The sequence below is a fragment of the Lepidochelys kempii genome, chromosome 14 (assembly GCF_965140285.1).
Source record: "Lepidochelys kempii isolate rLepKem1 chromosome 14, rLepKem1.hap1, whole genome shotgun sequence".
Taxonomy (NCBI): Eukaryota; Metazoa; Chordata; order Testudines; family Cheloniidae; genus Lepidochelys; species Lepidochelys kempii.
Window position 1 is genome coordinate 27,193,848 of NC_136393.1, and position 20,236 is coordinate 27,214,083.

General features: G+C 44.1%; 1 protein-coding gene across 1 annotated transcript in view; it reads left to right on the forward strand.

The window, feature by feature from the left end:
* Positions 1-352: 352 nt before the first annotated feature.
* Positions 353-20,236, forward strand: part of GSG1L2 (GSG1 like 2) — a 70,283-nt gene continuing 50,399 nt past the window's right edge. Inside the window, exons 1-2 of the mRNA XM_073311544.1 lie at positions 353-647; positions 17,122-17,169. Coding sequence (XP_073167645.1) covers positions 353-647; positions 17,122-17,169 — 343 coding nt within the window. The remainder of the gene's footprint in view (positions 648-17,121; positions 17,170-20,236) is intronic.

Below are 20,236 nucleotides of genomic sequence, written 5' to 3' on the forward strand. Positions count from 1 at the left end.
GACTCCTCTTTTTTATTTTATTTTATTTTTTTCTGATACAGACTAATCCCTGAGTCTTCTGATTCAACAGACACACTCCCAGTATCCTTTCCCCCCTTTACATTTCCTGCACAGGTTTCACTGGCTGGACAGATCTGCTGTGTCCTGTTTTCTTTCTTGCCGAACAATGAACCTACAATTTCTGCTTATCATCTTAACTACCAAACTGGTACAATTCACTGGTGGAAATCCAGAACTGAAGAGTGAATTTCAGTGGATGCTTCCCCATACAACCAGATGAAAAGCATTATCCCTGGCTTTTTCAGCACACTTTAACACTGATGCTGGCCCTGCAAGTAGGCAGATTTCAGACATGGGCATGGACAGACGGCAAAGAGCCTCAGCAGCACTCTCCCTCAATTTCCTCTCGTTAATCTTCTCTATCACAGCATTTAGCAGCAGTTACTGGTGTGAAGGGACAAGAAAAGTTGCAAAACCTTTCTGTACAGATCAGGGGAAAGGGACTCACTGCATCCGCTTCAATAGCTCTGGTCTGAACAATAGCAACGCCGTTCAGTATATCTGGGAGACAGGCGATGACAAGTTCATTGACCGAAAGTTTCACGCTGGCATCTGGTATTCATGTGAGGAGATTATTAATGGGGAAGGTGAGTGACAGCCAGACACATTTACTTCAAAAAATGTTTAGCCAAAATGCTTCCTGATTATCTCCTGTTCCCTGTTCTTCTGCTGCTTTAGTGTTGTTTGTTTATTGAGGGGGAAAGGTATCAGCACAAGGGTGCCACTTCTCCAGAGGGAGAAGATCCAAAGCTTCAGGAAGGATTGGACAGAAACATGTTCAAATAAACCCTTAGAAATAACTGTTATGAAGTTTAGAACAGCAGACTGCAGTGCAGATTCTCGATTTCAGTGATTAGCATTAGATGGTTAGATGAGCATTAACTGATTAGGGCTACCAGCATTAGAAATTAACAATATTTGCTCTTATGGTAAGAGCAGCAAGTTAAAAGGCTTTTAATGAGAAAGAAGGTTTGAAATTGTTTTTTACTTTTCTGATATCTGTGAACTGGATTAAAACAAACATGTCTGATGGGAATAATCTCTTTAGATCCCTGATTGCAGAATAGGCAGGGCAATGTTATTTCTTATTTTAAAATGTCGTGTTAATGTACATATTGTGTTAATTTACAGCAGATCTTGTGTAAATACTACAGAAACGTGAGGAGAGTTTCCTAGGTAAAGAATTTCAAGAGAAGCCCTGGTTTTGTGCTAAGAATGACATTTTATTGTAAAAGAAATGGATTTTCTTTTTGGGGTTCCTCATTCTCTGTGCCTCCCGCTAAGAAGATGAAATTTGATCATTTTCTTTTCATCATGATGCTGTCACTCCTAAAAAAAGGCAGAAGAAGCATTTTTTCCCTGCTGAAGAATAACTTGGCCATTTATTCATCATAAATGCTTGTACATAAGCTAGCCCCAATCTGAGTAACACTAAACACCAAGATGGCATAGAATGAAATTAGTTTGCCATAAAATGACACTGTTGATTGATCTTGGATCTTTGTAAGATAAGGCTGTTTATTTAGTACAAGTATGGTGCGCATTATAAATCCAGATTTCCAAGTTACTACCCATACTGCCCCTGTAGTCCCAAAGAGAGAGAGAAACAGACAAAAGACAACAGAAGAGTCAGATCACTCCAGACCTATAAACATCAAACCCTCAGCAACTAGCAGCCATAAATCTGGGGATCCCAGTTCTGCTGTGCACTGGGCTTGACATCTTAAATTGTAAACAACAGGGATCAGCAGAGGCGCCCCTCTGTTGAGACAGAACAAAGCCTAGGAGATGGGAAACAGAGACATTCTGGAGGGAGTGATCCCTGTAGACTGCAGAGGCGAGAGAGCTTTTGTATCTTGTGCTGTGAGTGGCTGAAAGGACAAGCTGATTGGAATCAATTTAATGAGCTTTGGTCAGAGGATCTGGATGGGGGCTGGGAGGGAGGTTTGAGACTCATTTGTGAGAGCAAGAGGCTGGAGCCAAGTTTCCACAAATCTGTTGAACTTGAAGCAGGGGTATTCTTTTGATCACCTGGAGGGGAAGCAAATTGACTGAGTTTGGAGGAGCCCCCACCTGTCAAGGGAACTCTGTTTTCGTAACGAACCTTTTGAAAACAAATTTGAGTCTTCACCTAAGTTTCCCCCAGCTTCATCTCTGGCCCCTGATTCAAAGGGGGAGGGATTCTCTCACCCACCTCCTAACAGTGAGGCCACCCTCCCTTTATCCTTTTCCATGGCATGCCCTTGGGGCCCAACTCCTCTGCCACTGCATGGCCCCAGCACCCAACTCCTCTGCTGCTGCTGTTGCTTTACCCAGGCTGGAATGACTGCCATATTAGCCCAAGCAAATGCTTCAACACACAGCTAGGCGGCACTACAGAGCAAATCTATTCCCTGAATTCACCACTGGGGGAGAACTCTGCTCCACTCTAGGCCCAGCCCCAGTCCTCCCTGTTCTGCTTAGGGTGACCAGATGTCCCGATTTTATTTGGACCATTCTGGTTATTAGGGGCTTTGTGTTCTATCAGATCCTATTACCCCCCCCCATGACCTCCCATCCCGATTTTTCAAACTTGCTATCTAGTCACCTTAGTTCTGCTCCGCAATCCCCTGTGCATTCTTTTCTTCCTTGTTAGAGGATTGGCCCTTTTCCGTAGAGTACCCTGGGGGTGGCGATTGCCCTACCAGCCCAATCATGCACACACACCATTCAGCCAGGGAGGGGCTCTAGAGGAGCAGAAGGTGGGTGTGAGTGTGTGGTGTCAGAGGGGAAAGGTGCTGTATGAAGACATCTGGATTTCCTAGTTTTTGTTGGAGTTGCTGCTTGGGGGGCCAAGGCAGAAGGCCAGGCCAAGACACCCTGGGCCACAGGAACTGTCCTTTCACGAATTCTTTCTGTGCACTAACATGACAGTGCCAGCCCATTCCTCAAACTCTGTGCCTCGCTTGTCACCGTTAGCTGCATCCACTGTCTACTCTCAACTCCTCTCTATTGCAAAAAAGTGTGCACACATGTTATATGATCATACACATTTCCTTTTTTTTTGTTAAAAATACTATTCATTTTTTGGACAAAAACTTTTTGGTTCAGGGTTTTTCAGTTTTCCAGTAAAAATCAAACATTTTCAGGGAAAACAGGCATATTTCATGAAAAATTTCATTTAGTTTAAAACCCAATTCTGAGTCAAAAACAAGTTAACACAAAATTTTCAAGTAGCCCTAGTAAAGACATACCTAGGTTTAGGGTTAGGCTGGTGAACCACAGTCAGGAAGGGAAGGGAAGCTGGGGAAGAGGGGTCCCTTTTTTTCTCCACACCTGGGACATCACAAACTACACCACAAGAGACGGGGTCCTGGCTTCTGCCATGCCCTCTACAGTGGTTTCTTATAGATAAATACTTAAAGGATAAATAAAGAATTAAAGGAGGGCAATAACATTAATGCTAATCAGCATACCAATCTATTTTATGGAAGGTAGATCTTGCCAAAATAACTTGATATCTTTTTTTTTAATGAGGTTACAAGTTTGGTTGACAAAGTTAATTGTGTTGATGTAATATACTTACACTGCTGTAAGGCTTTTGGCTTGGTACTGCATGAGATCTTGATTGAGAAACTAGAATACTAAACAATTAACATGGCACACATTAAATGGATTAAAAACTTGCTAACCGACAGGTCTCAAAATGTAATTGTAAAGGAGGAATCAACATCAAACTGGTGTGTTTCTGGTGGGGTCCCAAAGGGACTGGTTCTTAGCCCTGTGCTATTTAATATTTTTATCAGTGACTTGGAAGAAAACAAAATCATCACTGATAAAGTTTGCAGATGACAAAAAGATTGGGGTAGGGTAAATAATGAAGAAGACAGGTCAGTGATATAAAGTGATCAGGATCACTTGGCAAAGTGGTTACAAGCAAACAATATGAGTTTTAAGATGACCAACTGCAAATGTTTATGCAAGAAGTACTAAAGAATGTAGGCCATACTTACAGAATGGGGGACTTTATCCTAGGGAACAGTGACTCTGAAAAAGACTTGGGGATCATGCTGGATAGTCCGCTGAATTTGAACTCCCAGTGTGATGCAGTGGCCAAAAGGGTTAATGCATGAACAGAGGAATCTTGAGTAGAAGTAGAGAGATTATTTTATCTCTGTATCTGATGGTGTGACCACTTCTGGAATACTGTGTCCAGCTCCGATGCCCATCATTCAAGAAGGATGTTGATGACTTGAGACGGTTCAGAGAAGAGCCACAAGAATTATTAGAGGATTAGAAAACCTGCCTTATGGTGATAGACTCAAGGAGCTCGATTTATTTAGTTTAACAAAGAGAAGGCTGAGCGGTGACTTGATTAGTCTATACGTATTTCATGGGGAGTAAATATTTGATAGTGGGCTCTTCAATCTAACAGACAAGATATAACACAATCCAATGGCTGACATTTGAGGACTGACAAACTCAGACTGAAAATAAGACATAACATTTTATCAGTGAGGGTAATTAATCATTGGAACATGATGAATTCTTCATCACTGGCAATTTTTAAATCAAGATTGCATGTTTTCTAAAAGATCTGTTCTAGTTCAAAGAGGAATTAATTCAGCGACATTCTGTGGCCTGAGCTATGCAGGAGGTCAGACTAGAAGATCACAGTGACCCCTTCTGGCCATAGAATCTCTGACCCTCCCCCAGTCCCCTTTCTCTACCTCCACATTGTACTATGTTCTGAAGTGCAGGGATGTTTGAGAGTGGTTCTGCTTCGTATTCATTTGTGGTGTGGGTGTACTAACCTGCTTGCAGCTGCTGAACCACTGAACAGCTTTCATAGAATCATAGAATCATAGAATATCAGGGTTGGAAGGGACCCCAGAAGGTCATCTAGTCCAACCCCCTGCTCAAAGCAGGACCAATTCCCAGTTAAATCATCCCAGCCAGGGCTTTGTCAAGCCTGACCTTAAAAACCTCTAAGGAAGGAGATTCTACCACCTCCCTAGGTAACTCATTCCAGTGTTTCACCACCCTCTTAGTGAAAAAGTTTTTCCTAATATTCAATCTAAACCTCCCCCACTGCAACTTGAGACCATTACTCCTCGTTCTGTCATCTGCTACCATTGAGAACAGTCTAGAGCCATCCTCTTTGGAACCCCCTTTCAGGTAGTTGAAAGCAGCTATCAAATCCCCCCTCATTCTTCTCTTCTGCAGGCTAAACAATCCCAGCTCCCTCAGCCTCTCCTCATAACTCATGTGTTCCAGTCCCCTAATCATTTTTGTTGCCCTTCGCTGGACTCTCTCCAATTTATCCACATCCTTCTTGAAGTGTGGGGCCCAAAACTGGACACAGTACTCCAGATGAGGCCTCACCAATGTCGAATAGAGGGGAACGATCACGTCCCTTGATCTGCTCGCTATGCCCCTACTTATACATCCCAAAATGCCATTGGCCTTCTTGGCAACAAGGGCACACTGCTGACTCATATCCAGCTTCTCGTCCACTGTCACCCCTAGGTCCTTTTCCGCAGAACTGCTGCCAAGCCATTCGGTCCCTAGTCTGTAGCTGTGCATTGGGTTCTTCCGTCCTAAGTGCAGGACCCTGCACTTACCCTTATTGAACCTCATCAGATTCCTTTTGGCCCAATCTTCCAATTGGTCTAGGTCCTTCTGTATCCTATCCCTACCCTCCAGCGTATCTACCACTCCTCCCAGTTTAGTATCATCCGCAAATTTGCTGAGAGTGCAATCCACACCATCCTCCAGATCATTTATGAAGATATTGAATAAAACCGGCCCCAGGACCGACCCTTGGGGCACTCCACTTGATACCGGCTGCCAACTAGACATGGAGCCATTGATCACTACCCGTTGAGCCCGACAATCTAGCCAGCTTTCTGCCCACCTTATAGTGCATTCATCCAGCCCATACTTCCTTAACTTGGTGACAAGAATACTATGGTAGACCGTGTCAAAAGCTTTGCTAAAGTCAAGAAACAATACATCCACTGCTTTCCCTTCATCCACAGAACCAGTAATCTCATCATAAAAGGCGATTAGATTAGTCAGGCATGACCTTCCCTTGGTGAATCCATGCTGGCTGTTCCTGATCACTTTCCTCTCATGCAAGTGCTTCAGGATTGATTCTTTGAGGACCTGCTCCATGATTTTTCCAGGGACTGAGGTGAGGCTGACTGGCCTGTAGTTCCCAGGATCTTCCTTCTTCCCTTTTTTAAAGATTGGCACTACATTAGCCTTTTTTCAGTCATCCGGGACTTCCCCGGTTCGCCACGAGTTTTCAAAGATAATGGCCAGTGGCTCTGCAATCACAGCTGCCAATTCCTTCAGCACTCTCGGATGCAACTCGTCCGGCCCCATGGACTTGTGCACGTCCAGCTTTTCTAAATAGTCCCTAACCACCTCTATCTCCACAGAGGGCTGGCCATCTCTTCTGCATTTTGTGATGCCCAGCACAGCAGTCTGGGAGCTGACCTTGTTAGTGAAAACAGAGGCAAAAAAAGCATTGAGTACATTAGCTTTTTCCACATCCTCTGTCACTAGGTTGCCTCCCTCATTCAGTAAGGGGCCCACACATTCCTTGGCTTTCTTCTTGTTGCCAACATACCTGAAGAAACCCTTCTTGTTACTCTTGACATCTCTGGCTAGCTGCAGCTCCAGGTGCGATTTGGCCCTCCTGATAACATTCCTACATGCCCGAGCAATATTTTTATTGATAAAACAGATAAAGGAGCTAGTGAACAGGAGTAGCAAACAGGGGAGTTTTGCGAGGGAGTTCTCCAGGTAAAGGAGGAGCAACTATGTGACGCTTGGAGTGAGTTTGTTGTCTGTTTGTTGTTGTTTGTTTGCTGCTTGCCATGCGCTGCTTGATGGAAGTTTATTGTGTGGTCTGTCTGAGGAGCCGTTTGCTGAGCCTAGCACCCTACTAGGCAAGGCTGAGAGCTTCCTAACAAAGCTTTAGCCTGCCACCCTTTGATCCCTAATTCCTGTAGGATCCCTTGATAAGGGGGCATGGCTACTGAGGAACAGGGGTTTAAAAAGTCAGCTCCTGAGTGACCAGAAGAGCTAGTAAACAAGGGAGTGTTGCAAGGGCATTGAGCAAGGAAGCGTGAGAGCCAGACACACCCAGCAGTCTCTAAATTTAAGCAATAGCGTCCCCATGACTGTAAGAGGGCTCTAACCTGCTGCTTCTGGCTAAGCCAGTAGTTAGCCCTCCTGCAGCTCTGCAAGAGAGTGTGACCAAAAGCACCCCTGTACTCACACCCTACACATCACTACAACAAGCTTTGTGCAAAATATGCCTTGTTCGATATCACTGGAAAACTAATAACTCGCTGGTCAATATATGGTGAACTGTGTGTAGCAAAGTTATATGTCAAGTTATGAATCCCCTGTATGATGTTGTTATCACATGTTCAAATGCACACAACCCTGCCTAGGCAAAATTTGTTAACAAGGTTTATCCTAAATTTTACCTTAATTTATACATAAGTAATAACCAGGGTCCTCATGACAGAGGGGGAAGAGATGGCAGGAGACAAAGCAATGTTGCATTTCAGCAAACACAGATGAGGAGAAAGAGCATGGAGCCTCCCTTACCTATGTTGCCTTCTTTACTGCTTGAATAAACTTTACATTACAAGGTAAGACTCAGAAGAATCCACTTCAAAGGTTCACTGGACTATAAGAAAGGGGGACAGAGAACGCCAAGTTATGTCTCTGCCTTTCACCTAAGAAGACAAAGGCACCAACATCTTTGGGCCATTGGGAGAGATTCTGACAATCTTGCCGGAAGAGTGTGGGCAAAAAAAGCCATCTTAACAAAGCCTGGAACCAAAACTTGGAAAATTAAGTTTCAGACCTTTAAATGCATGTTTTCACTTTTAGTTGCTTGTAAACATTTCACTCTTAGAATCATAGAAACATAGAATTGTGGGATAGGAAGGGACCTCAAGAGGTCATCTAGTCCAGTCCCCTGCACTCATAGCAGGACTAAGTATTTTCTAAACTGACAGGTGATTGTCTAACCTGCTCTTAAAAATCTCCAGTGATGGAGATTCCACAACCTTCCTAGGCAATTTATTCCAGTGCTTGACCACCTTGACAGTTAGGAAGTTATTTCTAATATCCAACCTAAACAGCCATTGCTGCAATTTAAGCGGATTGCTTCTTGCCCTATCCTCAGAGATTAAGGAGAACAATTTTTCTCTCTCTCCTCCCTTTTCTCCCTCTTAAAGCAAGCTTTTATGTGCTTGAAAACTGTTATGATGTCCCCTTTCAGTCTTTTCTTCTCCAGACTAAACAAACCCATTTTTTATGTCTTCCCTCATACATCACGTTTTACAGATCTTCAATAGTTTTTGCAAAAAGAAAAGGAGTACTTGTGGCACCTTAGAGACTAACCAATTTATTTGAGCATGAGCTTTCGTGAGCTACAGCTCACTTCATCAGATGTTTACCGTGGAAACTGCAGCAGACTTTATATACACACAGAAATCATGAAACAATACCTCCTCCCACCCCACTGTCCTGCTGGTAATAGCTTATCTAAAGTGATCAACAGGTGGGCCATTTCCAGCACAAATCCAGGTTTTCTCACGAGTTTTTGTTGCTCTCCTCTTGAATTTCTCCAATTTGTCCACATCTTTCCTGAAATGTGGTGCCCAGAACTGGACACAATATTCCAGCTGAGGCCTAACCAGTGTGGAGTAGAGCGTAAGAATTACTTCTCGTGTCTTGCTTACAACACTCCTGCTAATACGTCCCAGAATGATTTTTGCTTTTTTTTTGCAAGTGTTACAGTGTTGATTCACATTTAGCTTGTGGTCAACTATGACCCCCAGATCTCTTTCCGCAGTACTCCTTCCTAGGCAGTCATTTCCCATTTCGTATGTGTGCAATTGATTGTTCCTTCCTAAGTGGAGTACTTTGCATTTTCCCTTATTGAATTTCACCCTATTTACTTCAGACTATTTCTCCGGTTTGTCCAGATCATTTTGAATTATAATTGTGTCATCCAAAGCATTTGAAACCTCTCACAGCTTAGTATCATCCACAAACTTTATAAGTTTGTGTCATTATCTAAATCATTGATGACAATATTGAACTGACCCAGACCCAGAACTGATCCCTGCAGGACCACACTTGTTATGCCCTCCCAGCTGTGAACCACTGATAACTATGCTCTGGGAATGGTTTTCCAACCACTTACTAACCCACCTTAGAGTAGCTGCACCTAGACTGTACTTTCCTACTTCCCCCCCCCCCCCCCCCCCCGAGTGCCTCCTGCCTGCCACTGGACTGCTGATCAGCAGTGGGTGGGAGGTGCTGGGGGAGAGAGGTGGAGCTGATCGGCAGGGCCCACCAGGGGGTGAGAGCACCCATTCTTTTTTTCCCTATGGGTGCTCCAGCCCCAGAGCACCCACAGAGTTGATGTCTATGCATATGTTCCTCACAAGAATCAATCGCAGGACATTTCAATCAGCTGTTCAATTTTAGCAGCTGGAATCAGGCTTGCACTGAAAGGGATTTCACACCCAATCATACTTAGTCACTGCCAAGTCAGGGAAAAAGGATGCAAACTGTTCCTTTGAGATGCACCACCATCACCTACGTGGGAGGCTGAATAATTCCATTGTTAGCCAGGAACTTACAAAGCTGCGGGAAGGTTTCATAGTTTGTCTTCAGTAAATCAGTCTTCCAGAAAACAATTTATTTTCTTTATGAATCCTGTGATTCAATCACTCAGCTAAAGGACATGGGTGTTCCTTCCTTGCAGACCTATGTTCAATTTATTCAGTTTCCCAAATATGTCTGTGACACAAGTAAGATGGCAAAATCTCCTTTGGTCACAGAGAAAATCAACAAATTCACTCTTTTGCAGTCCTTTGAATAAGCATGAAGCTTGTCTCTCAGCTCAGAAAATTGTCCCAGTATTTTCCTCTTGAGAGCCAATGAGCTTCAGTGTGGAATAACAATACGTCATGACAACAATAACAATAGGTCAGGCTTGACAAAGCCCTGGCTGGGATGATTTAGTTGGAGATTGGTCCTGCTTTGAGCAGGGGGCTGGACTAGATGCCCTCCTGAGGTCCCTTCCAACCCTGATATTCTATGATTCTATGATTGGACCCCATTTCTTCACACCATTTTGCAAACAGGCATGCACAAAGAAGCTGAGTCTGGAGTCTGGATCATTCACAATAGATGAGATCTGCTGCAAAACATCCTAGCTCTGGACTCAGAAGTATAGGTGCCAGTTGTTATCTGTGAATCATGCAGTTATTTCACACAGCAGATGGAGCACTTTCTTTACCAAGGCATGCAGACCTGGTTTGTGGCCTGCCATAGATGGAGCTCTATCTGTACAAAAGCCCACTATGTGATCACATGGTAGATTTTTGTTTTGCATGTAGCCATGTAGCACATTGAAAATTCCTTGTCTGGGAAGAGGGACACAGAACACAATGTCTTTGGGAATTGCACCCTTCCTGTGTATTTCACAAAACCCAAGAATTGTGCAACATGACCTTCAGTGCTTGCATCAACTTGAAGAGCAAAAGCATCCATGTTTTTCAGAGGCTCCACCAGTGTTTTCCTAAGCTGCTGCTCTCGCTTCAATCCTTTGCTTCACTGTGTTGTTGGAGAGCGGTATGGCCTTGAGCTTGTTTGCCTCAGCTTCCCCACACATTATGTTCACCATATTGATTGCAGGTGGCAAAATCAAAGTCTATCCATTTGTGTGAGGCTTCTGGTGTGTGGAGGGGATTACACAGGGGATGGGGAGGGGGTGTCACGCTGCCTGAATGGGACACAGCTAAGAGCGCCAGTCTCAGGTTAGACTGCCAGAATATAGGGCATATACCACACACTGATGGTGTACTCTATCACAAGACTTCACGAAGCCTTTAACAAATGTGTGCTTCCAAAATAGACACTAAGCTGGGAGGGAGAGGTAGATATGCTGGAGAGTAGGGATAGGATACAGAGTGACCTAGACAAATTGGAGGATTGGGCACAAAAAAAAAAAACTGATGAGGTTCAACAAGGACAAGTGCAGAGTCCTGCACTTTGGACAGAGGAATCCCATACACTGCTACAGGCTGGGGACTGATTGGCTAAGCGGCAGTTCTGCAGAAAAGGGCCTGGGGATTATAGTGGATGAGAAGCTGGATATGAGTCAGCAGTGTGCCCTGGTTGCCAAGAAGGCTAATGGCATATTGGGCTGCATTAGTAGGAGCATTGCCAGCAGATCAAGGGAAGTGATTATTCCCCTGTATTTGGCACTGGTGAGGCCACATCTAGAGTATTGCATCCAGTTTTGGGCTCCCCACTACAGAAAGGATGTGGACAAATTGGAGAGAGTGCAGCGTGGGGCAACAAAAATGATTAGAGGGCAGGGGCACATGACTTATGAGGGGAGGCTGAGGGAACTGGGCTTATTTAGTCTGCAGAAGAGAAGAGTGAGGGGGGATTTGGTAGCAGCCTTCAACTATCTGAAGGGGGTTCCCAAGAGGATGGAGCTCAGCTCTTCTCAGTGGGGGCAGATGACTGAACAAGGAGCAATGGTCTTAAGTTGCAGTGTGGGAGGTCTAGGTTGGATATTAGGAAAAACTATTTCACTGGGAGGGTGATGAAGCACTGGAATGGGTTACCGGGAGAGGTGGTGGAATCTCCATCCTTAGAGGTTTTTAAGGCCCAGCTTGACAAAGCTCTGGCTGGGAATATTTAGTTGGGGTTGGTCCTGTTTTAAGCAGGGGGTTGGGCTAGATGACCTCCTGAGGTCTCTTCCAGCCCTAATCTTCTATGATTCTATGATTTTAATACTATATTAGGTATTACGAAGCCACAGACAGTCCCCTTCAGGCCCTCTAGCCCCCCTTGAACTACCCGTACAAGCCAGACTTCTCTGATAAATGGTTATTACAACCAGAAATCACATATATTCGGTCCTTCCAGTTCCAAAGAACCAGACATTCACCCAGGTCAATACATACTTCAGGATCTCACCAAATACCACACTGCAGTCAATCTTTAGTAAACTAACTAAAGATTTATTAACAAAAAAAGAAAAGAAGAGAGTTATTAAAAGGTGAAAATGAATCATGTACATTACAGTTGATTTCAGCGTCTCTAGGTCAGGACAGTAGCAGTGATGTTAAGTCGGCTAGCTTGCAATACGTCTCTCCGAATCAATTCATCTCATGGGTGTTATCCAGGAACACAACATGTCTGAGATGCCAATAAACAGCAAAGATTCACAGCTTCATATGCAATGACAATACAGGCATATAAACAGGATAACAAAAAGAAAAGGAGTACTTGTGGCACCTTAGAGACTAACCAATTTATTTGAGCATAAGCTTTCGTGAGCTACAGCTCACTTCATTGGTTGCATACTTTTTATACACACAAACCATGAAAAAATGGGTGATAATCACTACAAAAGGTTTTCTCTCCCCCCACCCCACTCTCCTGCTGGTAATATCTTATGTAAAGTGATCACTCTCCTTACAATGTGTATGATAATCAAGTTGGGCCATTTCCAGCACAAATCCAGGTTTTCTCCCCACCCCCTCCCAACACACACACAAACCCACTCTCCTGTTGGTAATAGCTTATCTAAAGTGATGACTCTCCTTACAATGTGTATGATAATCAAGGTGGGCCATTGGGATAACGTTGTTCAACGGATCACAGCTTTTCCCTTTTCCAATGATACCTTACAATGCACACTTTGTATAAGATTTATCACAATTGTGCAAGAGTGTCGATACATCAGTGATCATACCTTAGTGTAAGCATGTGTGGCACTATGTACCTCAAAGCAGCACCCTGGAACCTGCATCTTTCTTTTTCTACAGCATCACAAGGTGCATGGGGGATGGAGTAGTGGGTGCATGGGGGTGCATGAGGGTGAGGTTGGGGTACAAAGGGGATTGAGGGATGGGAATGGGGCTGAATTTAGGGTATATGGGGGTGAGGTTGGGAGAGACAGAGTCCAGCACCAGCTTGGACACCTCTTCCCTCCCTCTCCCACCAGAGACCATAAATCTCCCTGAATTTATTTGAAAATGTTTGTCATTATGCCCTAACCAACAAGATCTGTTATTGCTCACTTTGAATCATAACAATTTCAGTACCTAGGGTATTTGCAACCTTTCCCTTTCCTGCCAGCCCTAGTCAAATACCCTTTCCCTTAGCCACATGTCAGAGTGGTTACTGGGCTGCACAAGGACTGGTGACTGCAGGGCCTAGCTGCTTAAGTACCTACAATGTTTGCTTCCATTGTATTAATTTAGATGGACTAAATGGGCCCAAAGAGTCAAAGCTGTTAACACAACCCTGGCAATGTCCAGCATTAAACAGTTTTAAATAAGATTCAGGGTTTTGTCTGCAGAGAACTCAGCCTGCTCAGTACCATGGCAAACAAACCATTAGCATTCTTTTTGTTAAAGATACAGAAAAAGGAGAAACCGTTAAAGCATTTGAAATGTAAAGGATTAAGTAAGGTTTTCATTTTAACAACAAACTTTATTCCCTTTCCCTTTAGGTAGAAAGAGTCTTTAGAAGAACCTCCTCCCCTTGTCTGACAGTCATTTAGATGATATTAAAAATGGTAATAACTGTTCTTTTGGGGGAAAAGAGAAGTTAGTTGAGGAGCTGTTGTTGCTATGGTTGTTAAAGTCTAATCCCACTTCCTAGAAGACAAAACAAGACAAACACAGGAGTGAAAAAGAAAAGAACAGCAAAGCGAGAAAATGCAGCTTCCACTTCTGGTGTTGACTCTCACTTGTAACCGCACTCATGGAGAAATATAGGCCCAGTAACATAAGCATGGCACATGGTGTGATCAGCCACACCGAGACTTGGGAAACTTGTACCAGCATGAGGCTGTTTAGGGAATTGATTTTATTTGCCTTTCTGGTCACAGTGTTGCAAAGCATACAATCCTAGCTAAAGGACACTGTGTGCGTAAGTGGGCATGCGTATGTGACAAAGTCTCACATCCCAGGTAGTGTTCGGGATATAACTGGAGCCAGTGAAGGTGATGATGTCATCTGGGTCCCTCTGTCTGGCCTGGCCTGGTCAGGACATCTCTCAGGATCAGGATGACAAAGACATAATGGTGTCATGCTGGATTCTGGGGTCCCAGGGGACAGGGAGTGTGGCAGCCATGATGGTGAAGATTGCTCCTTCCCCTTTTTTCAGTCGGCAATTGTCCCCAAAATCCTTTTTTGAGGACCCCAGAAGGGAGTGATGGGTGAAATACCCCATCCCTTCATTATTATTTAGTTCACCAATTTGGCCTAAATTCTGACACACCAATTTTGGTTCATTAATTTCCAGTCCCACACTTCTCTTGTTTACCCGAATTGATCATAACACAGTCCTTGAGTTGTATCATTTGGCCTTTTTGTTTGTACTAATTCAGTCTTTGTCTTCCTTTTGCACCTTTTCCCATTAACATTTATTGTTATAAGTTGCTGTGACACATTATAAACTTTCTCATGGTTTTTCCAGTTGAGCTCACAATTCAGAAAAAATTATCGGCCCAATTATTACACCACCTCTGGGTTGTGGTACACCTACCACTCTACAGGCACCCTAGGTTTAATGAGCAACCCCAATGATTACAATGGTCTTGCTAGTGCCATATGCAGAAATTGTAACACCTCCCTATTGGTACTCAATATTCCCCTATTTATTCACCCAGGTATTGCATTAGGCATCTTAGCCACAGCCTCACACTGAGAACTCCTCTGTATTTGTTTGCCACTATGCCATCTAAATCCTTTTCTGAGTCATTTCTGTCCTATCTTCTGGTTCATGGGTGTATGACCTTGCAGTAGGCTATATCCTATGCAGTCTGAACTGCTCTTTATAACTGATCTGTCCTTATTATCATGTTCCACTCCACCATTTTTGAGTCACCTACAAACTTTTTCAGAAGTGGTCTTATATTTTCTCCTAGATTATTGATTAGATCCCAGGAGGACCCCACTAGAAACACCCTTCATGGATGACAGTTGCCCATCTACAATTACTTTTTGAGATCTATTGGTTAGCATCACAGTTATGTAGCTAATCTGCACGGTGGTTCCCTTTTTGATCTCTCTGAGTGCACCCTCGAAGGTGTTCGACATCTTGCCTTTACCTATATTGGGATGGAATCTCACAATTTTTCCACTTTTAGACCAGGTCCTGAATGCACTACCCCATGTACCACTGCTTTTCACCCTGGAGATCTGGCTGGGGTCAGGCACCCACATTTCCTACCTTCAGGAACCTGTGACAAGTGAGAGTGACTATTTTATTTAGTAGTTGGAACAAAGCATTAGAGAAAGGGGATTTGAAAACAACAAAAAGCCCACACGTATACTTAGTTTTAACCTTATGCTTAGTTTCTAACCTTATGCTTCCCTACAAGCTAAATTAGAAAGACTTTCCTCTTCAGTTACAGGAACAGAAGAGAAGCAACTCACATTCCCCTGGACAGCCCAGATCGTCCTGTGTGTCTTATTCTCAATCTGGTTCTCTTAATCTCACCCACCCTGTTCAGACTGGTAGCAACGCTCCCTCAGGAGTGTGGGCTAAAGCAGTTAAGGTACTCCCTCTGGGATTATCACTTAGAGACTCTTAAGTGTAAGATGTTAGGTGACTATTAGGGTCTGTCTTCATTGCAGATCCAACTCAGACTCCTCCTTGGGTGATGCTGCTAACCCCCCTCCCCTCCATATGCAACCCTCTCCCCTGAGTTTGATGGTGCTTGACACCCAGGCTAGCTGGTCCAGAGGGGGGCTATAGGCCAGAGCCTGGCTACTGCTTTCACTTTTCAGTGTGGATACAGGCTAAACAACCCTATGGTACCTTCCTACAATTCACCGCATGTGCCCAGAAGGACAGACAAGTTCTCTGACAATTCACTGAGAATGAATCCTAGAGTGGCTCAGCTTAGTGCCACACAAAGAACAACAGGATCTGCCCCAGAAGTCTAAGAGACACACACATGGGGGCGGGGTGAGGGTGGGGGAGCGCAGCGCCAGTGAGGACACAGTAATTGAGGTAGGCAGACCCTTAGACCACCAGAAAGGGCCTCCTCTATCTTTCTCTAGATTGAAAGGCTCTGCTACCCAGTCAGCCCCTTAGGGTGAAATACGCATTCCCATGTATGGTATGGACACATCACACTAGTGGCAGATCCAGATTCAGTATTAATAATTATTAAAAAGCACCTCCACATTTGACACAGTCAGCCAGTTTTTAATTAATTTATTAGATACTGCATTGATTTTGTATAGAGCTCAGTTTCTAATCAGAATGTCATACAGTTCTAAGTCAAATGCCTTACAAAGTCTAAGTGTATTATGTCAACACATTTATGTTGGCCAACCAAATTTATAATCTCGTTTAAAAAAAATCAAGCTCCCCAAAACAGAACAAATAAACTAGGCATTCCTCCCCACTCTTTACTTCCCTGTTCACATCACTCTATCCTGAAAACCAAGCACGGCAGTTACAACTGCATCCCACATCAGCTTTTCCAGTATTTTCCTGGGGTCCATGTCAGGCTAATTGGCTGCTAATAACCAGGGTCAACCTTTTTGATCCTGTTTGAATATTAGCACAACAGAAACTTTTCCCCAACCCTTTGGGACTTAACTAGCATTCAAAAATTAGTTAAAAATCAACATCTGTGTCTCAGAGGGCTCCTTATGTGGGGCCTTATGTGATCATGCATGGAAGACCATACTGTAAAGAAGGGAAGATTTATAATGGTTTGGGAACCTGGATTCTGAATGTCCTGAGTTTTATGCAGTTATTATCATAACTGTAGTGCTTCGTTCACTTAGTTTGGGCTGGAAAATATAGTGTATGGTATACTAAAACAAGTGCTCCCCTTAGGGGCAGTTCTAAACTAAAACCAGCACGTATGTTTATACATGCATTCATGCTAATTTGAATACAGGAGGACATTTTGCCTTTCTTTGCATTTTATTCATCTAGTTCTGCATTTTATTTTTAAACTTTAAATTTGTATATGTCTTTTAGGTGAGCAATGTAGAAGTTTTATCAGTCTGACTCCACCTGCAGATCGAGGTAAATATATATTTCCAGTACTTCAGGGCTCTGTAACCTTCCTGCTTTATGTTTAGCATTCTAAACATTAGATAAGCTATTACCAGCAGGACAGTGGGGTGGGAGGAGGTATTGTTTCATATTCTCTGTGTATATATAAAGTCTGCTGCAGTTTCCACGGTATGCATCCGATGAAGTGAGCTGTAGCTCATGAAAGCTTATGCTCAAATAAATTGGTTAGTCTCTAAGGTGCCACAAGTACTCCTTTTCATTTTCCCCTTTGTGCCTTTGGAAATCTCCCCTTTACTCTCTTAGGAAGGCTTTGGAGGCTTTATTTGGGTTTTCCAAACTCCACGATGAAGCCCAAATCTGATAAAATTTCAGGGTGGGAGTTTCCCAAGTATTGGGCCTGATTTGAAAGGCATTTAGACGTCCAGTGGGGTGAAAAAGGCTGTTTCATTCAACTCCTGTTTAGTCTAAAAGTTTAGGATTTAGACTGGGTGTTTGCTTCTCATTTTCGTAAGGAACTATCTCTGCTCTTCAGGCCTATCACAATGCTTAAAATCTATATTTCTGTGGTTCATAAACTTTTAAAAATGTTTTATCCTTACCCGTGAATTTGTCTCCTAACACGTCTACTCCCTTCTCACCTCAGTGGTGGATAGGGAGTGCATTAGCTGAGCAGGATGAACAGGATGCTCTGAACTCCGCTTCGTGAGGCTCATAGGCGGCTCTCTGCTAACGTATCGCCTCCCCGCCCTGGAGTAACCTCAGGGGTGCTCTAATTTACTCTGGCTGGACCAACTCCCAAAGGGCTCTTCTATCTGCTCAAGCTCCCCACAGTGTAGTGAGCTCTGGCCATGCCTACTGAGTCCTGGAGGAGAGAAGTGGGTAGTGTATACCTAGCTATGCCAACCTCCCTCTACACAAGGGGAATCCCAGCTATCCTGTTAGAGCAGGAGTCCTTCCCTTTTGAGCCATGGGACACAGTGGCAGAGTTCATTTTCTAACAAGCAATGGGTTATCTTACACTTGTCCATGTATGTCGCACTTGTAAGAAATGAGACTACACAAATATCTCTTCACCTTCCATTAACTGTAGATTTCTGCATTCTGGTGTCTAACTGCCACTTTAGGCAGCAAAATCCCAGGATCAGGCCCCACTGGGATTCACAAAACCCCCACTCAGCTGCTCCCGAATGTTGTAGGTACCTAAACTCACTCCGTGCCTCCATTCTTGCAGTAAAAGCTACCTAGGTTTCTGTTCCTAGGTTCTGCACAGCACAGTCCCATGCCAAGCATCCACACATCTAAGTTCCAGAGCAATTCACAAATTGGGGGAAAAGAGGTGTTCCTTCACCTACCTTGCCTGTGGAGCCCTGTCCAGTAAGTGCTTAGAGCTTTGCCTATCGGATCAGACCCCTACAGATGAGCTTACATGGAAGAGCTGGGGGTGGGGGAGGAGGAGGAATTCCCTCATAACTTTTAGCCCAGGGGTTAGAGCACTCACCTGGGATGGGTAGACCCCCCCACTTCAAGTCTCCTGTCACCTGAAAGGAGAGAAGGGATTTGAAAAGTGATCTATCATCTGTCTGGCAAGCATCCTAGCCACAGGGCCATGGACTACTTTGCTATGGCGGCTCCCGCATCTCTCCTGTTGAATTGTGGATAATAACTTTTAAAAAAGGCCTGGGAGTAGGGGGATTGGATCCTGAGTTACACCTCAAAAGGGAGCACTCGAACCAGCAAGCTACAGAGTCATTCTTGCTCTCTGTCACTGGCAACAGCTTCACAGGAGAGACTGAGGGAGCCCCTACATCAGAATATCCCTCAGACCAGGGATTAGGGCAAGCATCCGATAGATGGCAGATCCCTGTTCAAATTCCTTCTCCCCCACAGGTGGGTCTCCCACATCCCAGATGAGTACCCTAACACTGGGCTAAACGTTAGCAGGGATGTCTTTCTTGCTAAGATGGCATAGGCACCTACTGACAAGAAAGGGTTTGTAGCTGAGAATCCCAAGCAGAGCTAGGCACCTCCCTGAAGCCCAGATTTAGGCACCTATCTCTGCCGCACCCCTTGCTTTGGCATCTCCCATTGGCTAGCTCACGTAAGGAGCTCCCTCGCGTGCTGGTTTTTGTAAATTGCAGTCTAAAGCGCCTCTCACCCCATTCACTCTATGGGAAGCCTAGGTTCCTAACTCAGGCTTTGTGAATCAAAGGGATTTTTTAGAGACCTAAAAGTTAGGTGTGGTGATGCACAGTATCACTGTGTCTAAGTTCCTAGGTCAATCTAGCCCCAGGTGTCTGAAGTTGGGCACCAAAATTAGTGAACACTTGCCACTTTTTTTTTGACCTTAATCTTCTTGTGCCTCAGTTTCACATAGATAAAATGGGAGTATGTATGGGGGTCTACAAACCCCATATTGAGCCTAAACAGAGGGAGAGGAGAACCTCTCCTGTTTACAAGCAAGCAGCTTGATCACACCACCATACAGCTGCCAGAGCTGCCAGTCATGGAGACAGGCACCCACAGCTGCAACCAATAGAGGACACAAGACCTGATATCAGGGAGAGAGTTCAGAGATGGAAGGGAAGGTAGAAAGGCCTGGGACAGTAAAGGGGAGACAGCCCTGCACCAGGCTGTCTCCAAGAAAGAACCAAGAGACTGAAGCAGACTGCAAGCCCTATAATTGAAGGCCTGCTAGCCTTAATTAGAGGTGAAAGTCCAAGTATTGACCTGATTGAAGAGATACTCAGGGTGGTCAGCTAGGAGAAGCTGGTTCCCCTTGAAAGACCACACCAAGAGACCCCCACAGGGTAATATCATCTCCTCTCTCATGGGTGTTGTGAAAATACATCCATTAATGTTTGTAAAATGAGACCCTATGGGGATGACTACCATAGAATGCCCATGAAGAAATTACCAATTATGCATTCAGTGCAGGGCTTGAATGATGTACAGTAAATAAGGCCTGAGGCAATAGACTAAATGAGGAGGACAAAAAGAAATATTCAGTCATTGAGTATCATCTCTGCCATGCATTGAAGGAGATAAATTGAGTGGATAAATTAATATGATTTTTAAT